We start from the raw sequence: 18,180 nt of genomic DNA, 5'->3' as shown, positions 1-18,180 counted from the left end.
AATCAGTGCAACGTCAGCAACTAATATAGTTTCTACTGTCTTTTAAATGTCTCTACCCTCCTTTTTCCAGTGGTCAGTGAATAAAGCAGGTGTCAGTAGTTTCCTGTTTTTCCCTAAGAGGTTTGCACCAGGCTTACAGGAGCTCAGCAGTCTGCTGGCTCACATTACTTTATGCTAATATCCCCCAGCTGCAACCTGCACCACCCTCCTGCTTCCCTGCCTCGCTTTCTCTGTCTCTTTCACACACACACACACATGCACATGCACAAAAAACACACTCTCACAAGCCCCTGGGACAGTCATGGGAGGGCCGTGAAAAGGAAGCCGAGATGATTAATTAACTCTGCCCTCATTTTGATACCGCCTTATTGGCTTTCAACAACCGAAAATTCAGATTCAGAGCTTTGCATGGATTATCCTCCCTCCACCACCACCACCACCACCACCACCACCACAGCTACCACCCAAAACAGACACACAAACACACTTCCGAAATATTGAGGTCATGTTGTTACTCATGCTATGGTGAATGCGCAACATTGGTTTCTGGGCAGGTTGTGTTGCTCAGCAGTGAGCGAGGTGTCAGGTCTGTTGAATGTCGGTTTTCCTGTAATGAGAAAGAAGCCGCTGTTAGAGAAAACTGGCAACAAATGCTGCTGACAGACACTGACAGATATATTGGCCTAAGAGTTGTTGTGATTATAATTGTTGAGGCTGATTTGGATTCATTGACGTGCAGGTGAATGCTCCACCCTGCACATATTACTCAATATTAGTCACTTTCTAGCAACCACAAATTAATCACACTCACGCACTTTTATATGACGGGCTGATGGGTGGACTCAGTCTTTTAAACTGTTAAGTGAAACTTACTCATCCTGCTTCCAGAAGCTGTTATATAGCTTTTATTTTAACCGTAAAAGTGCATTTAGTCGTTTACTCAGCAAATCTAGAGTTTGCTGTATGATTTGGAAGCATTTTTCTGTAGTTTTACTCAAACATTTGGAGATTAAGTTACACTTAAATTAGTTTTTCATGAAGTATGAGTGCTTTTACACCGCACAAAGTATAAGTAAGTGTATATGTAATATGGCTGTGCATGTGCGTGATTGTGTGTAGCACATGTGTGTTCATGTGGACTCAAATACAGTACCGATGCTTGCTCATGTGTAAGCAAATATATATGCTTAACAGGCTGTGTGCCTCCATGTTTGCATCAGCAGTAGTGTGTGTGTGTCATTGTGTGTTAAAACACACTGAACACCAGGTGCTCCAGCTGGTTGTGTCCCTGCAGTGGCCCCGGCCCTGACTGACCGCCTTTTGGTCTGTGGTGCTTTTCTATAGATGACAGCCTCTGAGTACAGACAGCTCCACAGCTTTAGAGGGCCTGTCAGCTCCCAGCGGTGGAGCTAGACACAATACAATAGTGCTCCTGTATATTGTCTATACACTGGGGAAAAGCCTGCAGCACAGTTGTCTTTCATCTCTTCTCCTTTTTGTTTTAAACTCATCTGTTTGCTCCTGCTTTTCTCTGTCCTGTTTTGTCTCTCTCATATCGTGCACACAGTGGCAGTCACTGTGTGCATGTCTCATCACCATCTCCCTCCCAAACAAAAGATCACCTGCCTCGCCGTATGATGTGTCACAGGGTGGGAGCCCTAAGGGAGAGCCTGCAGCCTCATGTGGAAGTTTGTTACTACTGTGTCATGATGGCTTCCTATTATCTCCCTGACTGCACTACGGGCAATTTGACCCACTTGATGCGAGTTGTCGCAGTTGAACCTGCTTTTTTACATGTGTTTGAATGTGTGTAACACTTCTTTGTTGGAAATTCAGTGCGTGTTGGAGGGTAGAGTTTATGTGTAGCCTTTGTTCTGATAGCAGGAGCCTTTCTGGTCCGTGTTGCTCGTCGTGACAAAGTGGTTTTAATTCTGTCTGACAGGTTTTAAGGAAAACGGCCGGTGGTTATTTTCCTAGCATGAGCCGTTCCCTGAAATGTTTCTCCACAATATCCTTTGCTGGAGCTCGCTCATATGCAAACACAGCAACAGAGCGGATGCAACAAAAGCTGAGAGATCTGCCTTGTCTCAAACTGCTGCAGTGTGTTGCATTATAATAAGGTGTTGTCTGCAGGGAGCCTGATTTTGTCTGACGTGGCTAATGCACTCTGTCAGATGCGTTTGCGGCTGATGCTAGCCTGGTCTCCGCTCTGCGAAAAGTCGGCAAGAGGGAGTTGAGTACAGTGCAGCTCACCACATCCGCCTGCCGGCTACACTTACACCACAGCCTCGCAGTCAGGAGGCAGTGACCTTCATGCCACTCCCACTATTTGGCGAGTTGGGTGCTGTCAGGGCCGATAGGTGGACTGTGTTGATCTTTCCCCTGCCTGCTAGTGCAGTATAGGCCTTAGAGTTTCCTAATCACACTGCCTCATTTTCAAAGCAATTTGCATTTCCATGTGGTATTCAATTGTGTTATCTCAGGGCTTTACAGCGCTCATCAAAGCACGTCCACTGTCGTCACATTATCTCAAATGCCAAGTATCAATGTGAGGTGCAAAGCAGAGCCATTACTATGATTAGAAGGAGAATCATGCAGAAGCTTTTTGATGGTGCACCATTATAAAGAGTCAGTGGCTGGAAGGCCATTTCTGCAGATCCAATTATGTGCTGCAAAAAGTCTTTTGGTTTCGTCCTTGTCCGCCCAACAGGCTGCAATTGTACCTTTTTCCAAAGCTGATTACCTTTAGAAACAAATGTTGATATGCTGAATAAGGCACTGGATTCAAGATAAATTCTGTAACAATTTAAAATGTAAGATTCAAAACTCCATACAAGTTTTTGTGATTTAATGTACATTTCTTGCAGTTCCGGCCTTTTCTATCAGTCATTGATTTCTGAGATGAAGTAATTTGGATGCTAGGCTGTTTGTCATTAAAAGGCAGGCTCTTCGTACAAAAGATCCATGAGAAGAATCAATATCATCTGCATGTAGTAACATTTGTCTGTGCGAGTCATCTGGCCAGCCGGAGCCATTCACATTATTGAGTCTCCGTCACTTTCTAAAGAGATATTATGATCTGTATGCCTTTCATGGGTCCATAACTCAACTTTATGGTGATGTGCTTGTGGTGCTCAATGATTTTCTGGGATCCTCTCGCCGCCGTCAGACATCATAGCAGTGATTGAGGTTTTATGAGGCATACTGAGCCTCAGGTGAGCAGGATTGAATGAGGGATGCTTTGCACAAGTCCGTTTGACCCTCAGGGCTGATTGTCTGTGGTGTCAGTGGTCAACGATCGCCTTTGTGTGTGGTCACGGTGGTCACCAAGGGGCCATTGTGGGGAGCCCGTGGCAGCCAGTGGGCTATCGAGCCGCGGCCCTGCATCCATCTGGCGCTACAGCTGGAGGAGCAGATTTCCACGCAGGAAATTATGGAGAGCAAACAAGATTCCTATGATTATTTCATTACTTTCATTTCTTTGGGATTATCATCATTTTGCAGGAAATTGGTCGGATGTGCTAACAGCCCAACAAAGCAGTCTGTACTTATTCTTTGTTAAATATTGCAGGGCCCTGCCCCTCCCATTCATTCAGATACAAACAAGCTTTATTTTGGAGGCATTTCCTGGCTGAATATGCCGTCTTCCCCGCCCTTCCTCTGTCTCATTTCTGCCTGAGCCTGAGCATTTAGGATGGGGTTATGAGACTGAACCAGCTGAATTAGTGCATTATTAAGCCTTTCTCCCCTGACCCACTTCCCCTGCTGCTTGCATGGCTTCACTCCAGGCGTGTACACCGGGAACATGGAAAACATTTGACTGGTCTCAGGATACGTTTCACTGTAAATGGACCTCTTATGTGCAGAAAGTACTCTGAGAGAATGCTGAAATGAGGCGATGGTGAAAGCTCTTCATTTTCTCATCGGGCATCCATTCATACGGACTTAGTCAGTCCCTTTCAGGCCTGGTTGCGCTAACAGTGTGATCAGGTATCAGCTTCTGACCTGCAACACAACAATACAGAAAACAGCAATTTGTTCCCTCATAAAACCGTGTTGAAGGATACATGCTACTCATTGCCATTTCAGTTTCAGTGTTCATTTTGCTGGGGTTGCTTCTAACCATTTCCATTATGGGCTAATCTGTTGATCATTTTCATATCTAGTAGTCTGTAAAATGTCAGAAATAATGAAAAATCACAAGTTACCAGAGCAGACCCTTGTTACCTCAGATAGTGTTTTCCCCTTTTTCCTCTCTTTATGCGAAGCTATGCCTGCTGGCTATATATATATGTGTATGTCATATCTTTTAGGCTACCATGGAGTTCATCCTGTCTGTTCATCTGTAAGTAATACAACCAGTGTGGCTGGTCCAACTTCTGACCCACAAGGGGAACAATGCGGAATGCTCTAGCATGTCCTCTCTAATGCTATGGTATTATACAGGACATATATAATACTATGGCTCATGCTTTCAGGGGTAGATGGGTGAGCCATTGTAACCCATCAGAATGGAGCCACTGCCTCACTTCAATCAGCCTACTGGAGGGCCCCCGTTGAGAAATGGCTTCCAGAGGGTTCGGAGAATGCATGAGCATTGGCTAAAAGGGGGGCTGTCCCAGATAAAGAGGGTTAGCTGAGTAAACAAATAATAATGATAGAACAGTGTTGTTATTGTAAAAGCAAATAGCTGGCCTAAGCAAAGGAAATTCAGGTCCTTGCACTGCGACTTTTTCCCACAGTAGCGGCATTATCACATTCTGATCCTTAAATATCTCAAAGAGTTGAAGTGCTGAAGCGTCTCAGGATATGAAATCCACAAACATTTTAACACAAACAAATAATCTTTGAATTCAGGTTCCTGTTCGGAAGGTTAGTTATAACAACGATGGAAATGTGATTTATTTATCAGATAGACCTTTGACTCTGTTTCACAGAGAAATTCAGTGTGTTTTGACAAGAGAGTGAGAAGAGAGTATTCAAGTCCACTGATGTCACCCTGTCTGAGAGGCTTAAGGAGAAACAGTGCTGATGTCAAATTCTTCCCCAGCTCCCATCTGGAAGAAATAAAACAAATATGGCTGCTAAAAATAAGACTTCACTTGAGATGATAAGAAGGATTTAGTGCCATTAACTGTGTAAATACAGTGTGTGTTTGGCCCCAGACTCATATTGAAATTCCTTCCAAACCTGGATGAGCTCTGACTGTAAAAAGCCCCCTGAAATAGGCTGCAGTAATGCCTTTCAAAAGTCGATGATGGTCGATTTAAATATTTTATGCTGCTGAATTATTGGACTCTCAGTCCTGTTTCAGATCACTTGACGGAGTGCGGTGAGCCGCTGCACTGAGTAATCTTTGTTCACATTAACCCATGAAATGGTTGGAGGGTGTAGATGAACTCTTCAAGCCAAAATCACACTTTTACACTTGAGCTGAAATATAAGAACAAAAAACCTTCCTGTGGGCTTTGTGGTCTGTCTGCTGCACTGGTGCCTGTTTTACATGCAGATCTAAAGTGGGAGCGGCATCACGTTTCACAAATGACTGTTGCTTGCAAACACTAGATACACTTTCAGATACTTTCCACTGGCGGCAGGCTACAGCCACTCTCACTACCAGCCCTGCATCAAACAGCAGACAGACACAGGCAGCGATGTGCAAGTGAGTGTAGTATAGCTTAGAGTATAGCTTCTTTGGATGCAGAAATATAAGAGATCTGAGCAAATAAAACCAAAACTATCTACATAGCTACGGCTGAAATGATGTGTTTTGTAATTTGATTGACCTGAGCCTTTAACAATACAGTTTAAACCTCAGTACCTGTGATCATCATATGCTCACGGCGGTGCTTCTATCAAAAGCGCTGATAGATACGGTGAAGCTTCAGTGAACTTGCACCAGGGAAGTCATTGTCTAACATGTATTATTTAACGAGGCGAGTTCACTGAGGACATTCTTATTTACAGCAATGCCTGCAGGGTGGGGGTTACCTAGATTTACACCACCCACGCCAGCACTACTGCGGTCTTGTAATGTCGGCTACTGGGCAGCTCCATTGGTGGACTGTGTTGGTCAGGAGCACATATCTGTTTAAGGAAGTGTGTGCATTACTCATTCACCCCCCCCCCCCCCCCACGCAAATATTTTGCAGTTAGCCCTCAGATTCAAACAAGCAACATTTTTGGCCACAAGCCGGTTTCGTTAACCTCTTGAGGCCGCGTCCACCCCCACAGTCTGTCTGGGAGAAAAAAAAGCAAAGATGTGGTGATCACCCCCTCTGCATCGCCACAGAAATAATTCATGACCACGGGAATAATCATTGCTCTGAGTTCTGCAGTAGAGGTCAAAAGTCACCACAACCCATCTCTTTTCACATTTCTCATTATTATTCTCCTACCACACCTTCCCTCCCCCATTTAAAGAAAGAAATCACCTCACTGTATCTTGATCCACTCTCCGTCACTGTCAGGTTAGATAGGAAATGTAGATCTGATAAGCATGAGTGGCACAGGTGGGTTTGGGGATGACAGGAGCGCAAACAAACAGTGTCCTCTTGTCACATTACCATTTCCCCGGTTATGGTTCCTTGCATGCCTGCGGGGGAAAATCTCCACTCCCCATCCCGAGGCAGGAAGACGGAGAGAAAAGAAAATCAGAAGCTGACATTAATGTTTTTTTCAAGCAGGAATGCAACGCTTTGCCTCCACGCTTGCCTCCACATCTGCCCGGCACCTGGGTCGGTCGAGTCGGCGCGCAGACAGGCCCCGTCAATAAATCAGCCTTTGGATTAAACAGAGGAGAAGCAGTGATAAAGCTGAGGCCTGAAGCTATTGCACGTAAAATGTCAGGGAATCTGACAAAGTGTCCTGCGCAAGAAATATCTCTGTGAAAACACACGCTTGGAGGTCACGAGAATGTTGCTGAATAGAGTTTTTCATGTTTGTGCTTTTTGAGATGCTACATAGGCCGTTATCCTTTCTCGTCATCTCAGCTGAGCTTAAGCCAAGTTGGTATTGTGTTCTTGATTTTTTTTAATCATCATTTTTCCATCGGACTTCACCTGTTTACGGTCATAAAACAGGATTGCTCCGTGGGTGTCAGGTATCATGTAATTCTTTTCGGTGAGAACGAATCTCTACATAAGCTGAGTATATTTCCCCGTAGAATGCACCATTGACAAGCCAAAAATCGTGAGCTGATACAGAACTACTGAAGAGTATTGTAAAGTAAGCATGATGACACAGAGCATACCATCAAACTGTAATGAGAAGAGGCACGAAATGCTGGAGAGGAGAGCTGTACACTGCAGATAATGCTGAATGGATCCTCTTGAGGGCTTTTGCTCAATCTATAATGTGCCTAATTTCCCGTGAAGGAACACAGTCACTGCTACTTGATCGGCCCTCTCTCTCTCTCTCTCTCTCTCTCTCCGCTCTCCGCGAATGCTTCAGCTACAGCGTGGCTCGGTTAGGTGCGGCGCCCGTCTGTCAAAGCCTGCATAAACAGAAGCCCAACTTCCCCCTGTGAACCAACCAACATCTGTTTAGCATCAGCCCTCTGCTCTGATCAGCCCCTTCCCCTGTCACTTTCCAAAGGGTTTCTCTCATTCTCTCATGCTCTTTGTCTCTTTTTCTCTTTTCACTTTCCTTTGGTTTGGCACTCAGCGATGTTTGGATTCATTGATATTGTTGATGTGTACAGATAGCTGCTGTCATTGATTTTCACCCTCAAGTATGAACACGGCCCTGCTTTTGGCCTGCTTTGCTAATCAGTGAGAGTCGGGTGGATTCTGCAGGGTTGTTGTTGGCCACATAGTGTCACTGGGCTCGGTTCAGGATAGGAAAAGCAAGTTTTTGGGAGCAGGAAGGGGTTGGAGAAAATGATAAGTCATTGACCTGTTTCTTTAGTGATCACTTTGCACACAGAAGCAGAATCAAAGCTTGCTTATCCTGTTGAGAGTTATTTCAGATGTCCTTCCCTCTGTTGCTTTTGTCTCTCTAACTTCTCTGTTCCTATCTGTCTCACATCGGCTTTCTCTCTCCCCTACAGCAGCCTCTCTATTTTCCCTGTGCTCCTGTGGGTTGCCAGCTCCAGGTTTCCTTTTCATTTCTGTCATCGCCACTCTCCCTCCCACTCCAAATACACCTGGCTGAATATTGGCCCCCAGATGATAATAAAACCCAGCAACCCCCAGGCTTGTAAAATTTGGGCAGGGGCGCACCACAGTCCTCTACCCCATGTTTGTTACCTGTTTCCTAGAGTCCCATCCTGTCTGGAAACATTGGTACCAGAATGGACACTTTGTGTATTTGTCTTTATTCCTAAAAGCAGCAATCCTCACTCCCCTCCCTGATGTGCGTTTTTTTAGATTTAGAAGTGAGGTGGAGAGCAAAAGAGGAGGGGAGGGAACTGTAGAGACAAAGGAGAGCGATGGGTAAAATGGAAAATATTTGTGTGCATGAGAACGATTTATACAATATTATATATATAATAATACAATGATGAAGATAATATAACATTTCTCTTTGTATAATATAGGATATTTAATTAGGACTGATTTATGAGAAAGATACCAAGTGTTTGTCAAAAGTCAGAGATGAAATACGGCAGGAATGAGGTTTTATTTTGAAACATGTGCTACATGGCTTGATTCAAAGACTCAGTTAAAACACACAAACTGAGAAATGCACATGCGTGCACTGGCATAGGTCTGTGATGCCTTCACCCGGCCCTCCACACAGGTAGCTCTGTGGAAGTGATCGAATAGCGATGTCAGATCTGATGTATTTCATTCCTCAGCTGCTTTTTCAACTCTCCCCTGTGAGATTTGTACGGTGAACAGCTTTGCCACTGTTCCCAACAGGCATGAATGGCCCACTCTGTCAAACCCACAGAGCAGAGGAGGAGCCCAAACAGACGGGGGGTTATTTGAGCGTTGGACGTATCTTAATGTTTGGAAAGATAATCTGCAGGGATTTGGATTCCTGACGGTGGCGAGGTGTTGATGTTTGGGCTGGGCCGGGCCGTAGGTGCTGCTGGAGGAAGAACATCAGATAACCCAAACTGCTGAAACTCACCCTAGATGATGAACAGGCTCCCTTTTGTATCTCAAGTAATCCATATTCCCTGACACTGCTCCATTTGGGGCAGGTAGGCAGATGAAGAATATCCTTCTCACTGGAGGCATTTGTTACACGAATGTCCTCGACTCAATAAGGCTACTGTGTGTGCCTGCGTAACTTTACAGTCATTCAGGCTGCAGCTACAGTTTAGCAGCATAGTGCTCCACTCACTGGGCAGCAGTTCATTAAGTGTGAAGTAGTGAGAGCTTGATTTGATTATCTGTATCTGAAAAATGATTATTGGTAATCTTCAAGATAGATTGGTAGATTCATTGAGAGATGATAGATGATGTAGACGATGATTTCACAAAACCCTGGATTATTTTCAATGCCAGCTTTTTAAGAATTTCCCCCTTTCCACAATATCTGCAGAAAGACTGCGGTTATGGCAAATAAAGTATTGTGAACGTGTGGTTAGGGTAAGGCAACTAAAACACTTGGTTAATGTTATAATCCTAATACAATCCCCATTATTGGCACTATCTATGATCAGGTTAGTGCAATAGCCATTTAATGTATATGCATTCAGTAATTACCCTTTTTATGGCAGGGTCTGCTATTACCATCCTGGACTGAAACTGTCATGTGAGAGGCACTAAACAATGCATATATGTAATCCAGTGCTCATTGTTTTTTACACTCCCATGCTTTTGTTTTTATACTCTGTCCAAACGTGTATTGAGGTACTGAGAACGTATCAAGAGATTGGGAAACTCATCTACAGAGAAATAGTAATTTCCCAGCTGATGAGTTTAAAGGTAATAGCCTTTATAGACGATGAGAGCATCCTCGTTGCTGGATTCACGGGTGATCTCTGTGAGGAGCAAAGACAGATACAGAGAGTAGAGGTCATGACCTTGTCTCTGCCAACGCAAAATCTAAATCTGTATTCTGTCTTCTCAAGAATCAATCAATCAGCAATTTCCTTTATGAATCCATCAATTCGTTGTGACACAGGAAACAGTTGGCCTCCTTTCTATGACTGCAGCGTGATAAAAACATTTTGGATCGTGTCCATCCCGGACACCAAATCATATTTTACAGATCAAGCTGACAGCACACAGATCTCAGCGTCTTTCTCCCACGTGAAAAATCACACGCATTAACCTGAGTAGCTGTCCTTTCCACCGATAAAAGGCAGGGCTATCGTCTGAGTTATCTGGGTCTGGGGATATGAGAGCTCGATTGGCAGAGCTGATACTATGACACCAGATCGTTGGGATGTGAGAAACGACCTCAGAGTGAAGGATCATCAGCACAGAGCCTCAAAACATGCTGATAAGACTAATGAATTTAACCAGGGCTGGCTGATATGCAGAGACCTGCTACTAGCAGAGGCAGGTTTCTAGAAATCTGCACACAGAGACCGTTAGTCATACTGATTAGTTCATTACCTCACTACGATAATATCATTTTGAATTACAGTGGCATACTGGAATACATTTTCATTGATGCTGATTAAATCTGCTGTGTTTACATCTTTGCTAGCGATGTACACAAACTTTGGAGTATTGGATGACAGGAGTATTTGGCTGCAAACCCACTCGTATCCTTGGCAGGAGGCCAAGACTAACAGCCATATCAGATGTAGTATATCTCTCACACCTTGAAAAGTCACTGTCATAATTCATTCTCAAGCGTGCCATAGAAATACACCCACAGAGAAATCTTACATTCTATTGGCATAACCTTTGGCTTGCAGTAGCCCACGTGGGAGATCTACTTTCTGTCAAACCTGAGCAGCTGAGGGTTTGCTGTTGGCTTGACAGCCCCAGAAGCCAGGCTGGCATGTCATCAGTCAGTGCGAAATTTGTGGCAAGCTTAAATAGGCCGGTGTGGCCATTTGGGGTGTAGAGATAGAGAGGGTAGAGGTTGTGACCTTGTCTGTGGCAGGGTCTTATCCCCAGAGCCCACTGTGGGGGCTGCAGGCCTCTACAAGGTGTCTTATCTATAATGCCAGCCTCTGATCTGTAGACACATCAGGGTGGTGGGGGGAACTCATCGCAGCAAGGAACGCACCCCGACCTCGGCAGCAACTAGGTCAGAGTTTTATCTAGCTTAAGGTTTATTTGTTCTTTCTAGTCAACTCCAAAGGTCTATATGAGAACCAGACACTTGTCTAGGGTGTGATTCCACCCCTGTTAATTGTAAAGAATGGATTATAGAGGATCTGATGTTTTATTACTGAAAAATCTGGATTAATCTTAAACAGATTGCATTTGGTTTGCATGTCAGTCTGTGTGTTTGCATGTTTGCGTGGCTCTTAAGTGTGTAAGTGTAAGAAGTGTGTATTTTTTTTCCTTTTTCTCTCCTCTCTGCTCAGCAGTGGGGGACGGCACTCATACTTTAAAATTTCATAAAGGCACACGAGCAGTTGGAGGGGGCGGCTGGATGTGGGACTCAAACTGCGCACAAGGCAGGGAGGCTCTTCCCTCGGCGTGCCTCCTTATCAAACGTTCTCACACACATGAGTAAACACGGTCGGATAAACATTGCCGAGAACCTGCGGTCATGGAGCAGGAACAGCGGCAAACACATTACCTGCCAGGTTCACCCGAGCTCAGCCCCTGTTCACAACTTCACAGCAGAAATCTTTTCATGTCCTTTAATGAAATATTGTGCCGCGTTTCATGAGGAATTAAAACAGGTAGAATTGGTGACTTTGCCTTAAACGTAACACAAGCGGATTTACTCTAGTGTGACTGAAAATGTTCCTCTATAAACTAAAACTTAACTATAAGATTATATATATAAATATTTGGAATCCGTCACCTTTATACAAAAACAACATTGATCAAAAGCCTTCCTAATTCAACTGAATTCACCTTAAAGTCTCCTAAAGGTCTACTCTGTAAGTGCTTGTCTTCTTGCTGTCAAGGCAAGTACATTAGGATTTTCTGAAAACCTCTGTCTGATTTAGTATACTTTGAAGGTGATTACGCACTCCTTATGAGCTTACAGCTCTTAGGACATTTTAACCACTGTAAGGAATTGTTGGGCTGTTGCAAAAGCACTGGTGCTGAGAAATATGCCTCCGATAAAGTCTCACGTCAGTAAATTCTGGGGTGTTTTTTCAGTCTACACGTGAGCACCTGGGCCTCGTGGGAACGGTGCAGCTTTCACTCACGCCGTTAAACCGTCAGAAATAATGCCTGGCTGAAGATATAGCAGGCGGCATTACATACATGAGTCATGCTTTAAATCTCCGCTTTAAATACCCTCCCATTTCACATGACAACAAGCACGCCGCATTCTCTGCATTCCTTCATGTGCGCTGAGGATTATTTCAGTGCCCTGTCATTAGGAAAGGTCTATGTGATGACAACACAGACTTAGGCAGCTTTACTTCACGTTTGATGTGGCCTGTAAATATTTCCCTTGACATGGGGCTTTCACGAAGAAGGTTCCCCTTTGTGCAGCAGCCATCGCCATTATGGGATCGCGTTGCTAATGGTCTTTAGGAGACAGACATTAGCCCAGACAGTTTTTTTTATCTGCTTAGGGAAAAAGTCACACGTTTTTCACGAGATAGCAGAATGAGAATGAATGATGATGGTGAATGATTATTTTGCCTACGTCTGTTTAGACAGCTGTACTTTTTAGTTGTGTTACTAGTGAACACCAGTGTCTGCATGCAAGAGACATTTCACAGCTACCAGCTTCACCCCATCCACCCATCCAGTTAGGCCGAATACAAAAGAGCAACATGAACGTGATCATTTTCCATGATTTTCATTATTGATTAACTGCTGTTGGAGCCAACAGTAAATTTAACTTTGGGTTCAGTTGGGTGTGAGTGGTATTCTGGCTGTGGCACTCTGACACGAGCAGATGGCTTTGGGGCACTGTTGTTTAATACTGCAATTGGTTGCTTTCCAAATATGTAAGAATTGTCACACTGGTTAAGTCAAAATTAATGATGAAAATGATGAAAGACAGGATGATGATGAGATTAGGGGTTGATGTTATTTTGTTGTATTTTTTTGTTTAAATAATTGTGAATAGGGTGACAGAAATTGGAAAATGTGGCACCACGCTGTTAAGCATTGATCTGTTGTCAGCCTTTGGCGTCAGACCTATTTGCCTAATGGTCACCCAGAGTGCCCTTGACTGGCAACTCGGCAGGAAGCTTGGGCCTATGCCATGTTCTGCTGGCACCGGGGCAAGCTGATGGTGATGGGTGTCTTCGAGTGGCAGTCTCAGATGTGAGATTAAGTGCGATAATTGCTTCAGAAGCAGCAGTGGGAGAGCGGCACCCCAGGAGGAGCGAGGAGACGGAACAAGTGCACTTACTGTATTTAGAGCAGGAGCTTGTGCCTCTGAACATCTGGCCTGATGCTGGTTTACTCTCAAGGCCACAGGTTAAAAAAGCCCATGCAGTGATAGCAGAAGCACTTTAAGTCTGGTCAGGCCCCGAAGGTGGGTCATAAGGAGGTCAACCCTAACATTATTCCAGACAAATTAGTAAAACTTCTTGAACTGTGTGGCTTGAAGATACTGAGTAAAATAATAATCTTGTATGTTAGCTGGCAAATTCAGTGAAGAGTGTGAATATACAAACGTGTATAATTTTATTATTTTGTGAGATGAAAATCTTTGAGGCTGCTGCTGTTTTGCTGTTTGTGGTTGCATTATGTGGGAACGTTCTTGGTATTTTTATCCACCCGATGAGGCTCCCCAGAAATGTGCATTGTTTTGATGCTTTATTGTTCCGTCACATTTCCATATAGTAGATTTTTTTTTGTGCACATGCAAATGTTTCATTTTCATGGTAAAGCAACAGGGGTCCTCTGAAAAGTTTGAAAGCTACAGGCGCAGTGTTTGCTTTCCGATTCCCTGTGGTTTCAAAAGTTCTAATGTAGAAGAATCAGTTTAGTTTGTGTTTCACAGATGAGCTTTATTTTTGCCAGTGACTAATTAGAGAGCTGAGATTACAACAGCAGCAACGAAAAATAGATGCTCAGGGGCAGGGACTATAAAAGAATAACAGAATAAGGGAGCTGCAGTTGCAGTAGATGCAAAGAAGAAGGTTTTATGGTCTAAACTGAGGGCGCAAAATAAACGGCTCACGTACTTCTACTTTTTTCTCCTAGACTGAGATTCCTGGCCCAGTGACCTCTTCATGGGAATCCCCATTATTCAATTACACTCCGCGAGCACATGACCACGGTGTCTAAAAATCAATGGAGAGCATCTGTCCCACTGAGATAACCGTTTACCCAGGAGATGCGTCATGAGCCGTCAAGCTAACCTCTAATTAATTAGTCTAAAACCTAGACCACACTGATCTGACAGCATCAAGTCACAACTGGCTGTGTTAAGTACTGTAGGTAGACCTCAAGTGTCTGAAAAACCCAGATGGTTGAAGTATGGTGCCTATGTGGCCTATTTTTTACAGTTGCACTGCCCCTTTCTGCTTTATGTACTAGGACCACTAAGAGGCAAATCATTAGGCCATAGCCAAGAAATCCTGACATCTGTTTTTTCCATTCTGGTCATAGCCTTAGCTCATTTCATCCGTGCTGTAACTCAGTAGCGCACGTTTTGTGAGTGTGGACTATTCCCAGTTGACATTACACAGCTGGGCTCACTTCTGGGCCAGCCGTTAGAAGTTACCCAGAGGTGCTTCTGGAGTTACACACAGGGAAAAGAGAGAATGAAAGAGAGACTAAACTGATTAATCACGCCTTTTCAAAAAGTCATTTTGTTCTTCTGCTGTTATTCATACATTTATGAAAACGAAGTGGAGGAAATATACAATCCAGTCATGATTTTATAGCATCTCCTGCACGCATTTGATCAATGAATGTTCATTGTTGTTATTTGGCTCAGTTGGCAATGTTTAGGATGAAAACCATGGTTTAAGTTAAGTCTGCCCGTGTTTCCAATTAACCTGCATTCAGTATGTGTGTTTGCACGCAGACTCCATTGTTTACTTTTGGCTTTTCTCATCTCTTCTTGGCAGGAATACATGGACGCCAACAAATGCATTGACGAGCTTCTCAAACAGCTTGAGGAGGAGCGCCGAAATGTCCGAAGGTAAGAGGTTCTTAAGATTTTAGGGCAGATGTTTTATTGCCTAAGGATATCAGCAGCTGCCTGCAATCCATTTCCAACCAGAGGCAGCAGAACAATGTTGTTTGGTTTTGAGAGCAAGACAAGCTTTGTGCGCTGTTCTTGAGAAATGCTTTTTGTGTTGGAAGCACACTAAAAAGTGGCAGACAAAGGGGAGACTCTGGTCCCAGTGTGGGGTTGACTGGGGGCATTTCTCATGGAGGTCCTTTGGAGCGGATTTGCCCAGACAATGGGAATGAAGAGCTTATGGAGATGCCAATCTAATGACCTTGTCCCCTCCATGCTCCTATCGTCCTAGTCCTTCCAGTGATGCACTGCCCCCATAGAAAAAAGGGACAATTTTTTAAACTTCACCCTCTTTTGTACAACCCTCTCTCCATCTCAATGGAGCTATATTCCCCCAGCTCAAAGTAATTTTCCCCCTGAGTGAGCAGAGAGGAGCTGGGGGTTGGACACAGGGGGATAGGGGTCTCAGGGTGGGTGGCTGGGGGAATGGATGACCACTGACCATCCCCTTTACTAGGCCAGGCCAGCTCCTTAATAAAGGAAGTGATGTGTAAAGGAATGACCCTCCCGTCTATGTCATTCCCACCCCTCTTTATAAGACAAGGGAGTCATCTTTGGTGACACATGGAGGGACCTAATAGCCACTGAGACCGAATCGTTTCAAAGCCATGTACTTGTTATGAGTCCAAGCGTTTGGAGTGTCTGTTTTAACCACAGTCTTCTCAGTAGTTGTTGTTTTACAGTTTGGGAAATTGCTCACTGCTGTGTCATCTGTTGATATTACAGACATTCATACTAAAGTTCCATATGCAAAATTGCACAGCAGCACGGCTGTAGGGATGGCAGTGTCGACTTTGGTCCTGACAGCTGTTAGCTGGATCGCTATTACATTTGATACAGATATTCATGGTGCCCAGAGGATGAAGCTGTATGGCTTTGGTGATGCATTGACTTTCCCCTTGCACCATCAACAGGTCAAAAAAAAAAAGAAAGAAAGAAGACTGAATGGAACTAACTTAGTAATCGACTTGATGTGTGTATTACATTTGGTCTGGGCAGGAGTGAGTCAATTGATTTTAATTTACTGAACTTTTCCTTTAAATACTGAGATGTGCCTCTGTCTCATAGATCTTAGAGTACTGTACTCAGAGAGAAGCTGTATGGAATAAACTTACTTCAAACTTGAAGTTGGATTTGCCATTTGAAGTGCGTCCTTTTAAACTCAGGATCAGATAAGAGTCCATCACATGCCGGCCAGTGCAGGGTTTGTGGTCCACGTTTATCTGAGGGCAAGTGCTACACAACACAAAGGCACTCCCAGCTTCCATTGAACACCAGTGCTTCCTTCAGTCTTTCACAGGATTCACTGACAAGCAGTAGTGCCAGAACGTCTGCACAGCCATTCTTAAGAAACCACCACATATCCAGCTAGTGCTTTTAAAACCCCTCATGTCTTTGAAGCACATAGTTTTTAAAAACAACATACCACCAGACAGGATTTGTACTCATTTCTTTTCCAGTGTTGGCTGCTGCACAGTGGCGACAGTGATGAATGACTTCACAAAGGCTTTTGTTCGGCTAAAACATAGACCGCAAGTCAAAAAAACGCCTCCTTCCCCTTATTTGGCAGCCTCTCACGACGCTATAGATGTCTTCCTCCACCCATCAGAATATGGGGACCATCAATCCGTCAAGAGGAGAAAGAGAAGCCCTTACATTCCTCTAGTTCTCTGCATCCTTAATGCACGACCCAATGACCCACTGCATTCATGCCCCTCATTGTACCATATTATTGGGTAGTTTCACACTGGTGAAGTACAAAGATTGCACAATTATGACTTCTTTTTAAACAGACTACTTTTTCGAGTTCACTCTAAAATATGTGTTGTTTACTTTTTTATTCAGGACAACAGTTGAGGTGGGCTGGGATCTAAGGCATTTGTCACTTTCTCACAGCAGGACCAGCGAACCAGTCTCCTTATGAGTCCTTATAAGTCTCCTTATAAGTCTGACTCACAGGAAGTAGGCTGTGGGGATGAGCTTGCCATTGGCCAACTATTTAGGTCGAAATGACCCTTCCTTTTTGCTATCTTTGAATCACCATTTTCACGATCAAGTTATGTTTGTTCCACAACTTGTTAACTTGCCTCTCCATGTGCAAAAGTTCCACCAAAAAAAGTTCCCCTTGTTACTATTTTGCAGGGGCACCGTAGCTGCATCCTGGGTTTAGTGCGACCCAACATGATTGTGTTTGGTTAAAAGAAACACAAACAAACCAGCGTGTTTTTTCCCCTTAAACCAGGAAAATAATTGGTTTAGCCAGACAGGCAGAGTGCTAAAACAAAGTGTGGAGACTACTGTGACCATGACTTGCTATGCTAACATTAGCAGCATCCTACTAAAGTTAGTCGATGCTGACAGGGAACTCCATGCATCAAGATTGCACACATTACATTCACCCTTGTGTCTATAAAAGAAGCTTTTATAGACACATTTTTGACGACATCCACAATCATCTAAACATTTCTGAGCTACATTTGGAGCCTAAAGATGGTGAGCATTTAATAATGAAAAGATTTTTCATAACATGAACACATGAGCTCGTTTTCCGCTTGTTTTTGATTATATGTCAAGAACATCTGCTGTATTTTCAACATCCTATAGCCCCGTGCACACACACACACACACACACACACACACACACAGTCCTTCGCACTCAGTCGCAGCATCATTGCTCGATGAAGCACAAAACCCCAGTGGGATGCTGGCCGGGCTTTCCTGCTCCCTCTATTGAATGTGACCACGTCCTTGACAGACGGAAACAAAAGCGCTGCGGCACAGTGTCAACATCAGATGGAGCAAATCCAAATTTGGCAACATTAGATGCAACGTACAGTAGGACGCTGACCTGGGGTTTCCAGCCATTCAGCATTTGTTTGCAGTGAACTTTAATTGAATATGATCTAATGTCTTTTT

At 44.0% G+C, this 18,180-nt stretch overlaps 1 protein-coding gene across 1 annotated transcript in view; it reads left to right on the top strand.

Moving 5' to 3' along the window:
• The window catches only part of LOC139223603 (nck-associated protein 5-like), a 103,683-nt gene that overhangs the window by 3,119 nt on the left and 82,384 nt on the right, over positions 1-18,180 (top strand). The window contains exon 2 of the mRNA XM_070855573.1: positions 15,089-15,162. Coding sequence (XP_070711674.1) covers positions 15,089-15,162 — 74 coding nt within the window. The remainder of the gene's footprint in view (positions 1-15,088; positions 15,163-18,180) is intronic.

Source organism: Pempheris klunzingeri, chromosome 24, assembly GCF_042242105.1.
Source record: "Pempheris klunzingeri isolate RE-2024b chromosome 24, fPemKlu1.hap1, whole genome shotgun sequence".
NCBI lineage: Eukaryota > Metazoa > Chordata > Actinopteri > Acropomatiformes > Pempheridae > Pempheris > Pempheris klunzingeri.
The sequence above is the reverse complement of the archived record's forward strand: the minus strand, read 5'-3'. Positions and strand labels throughout refer to the sequence as shown.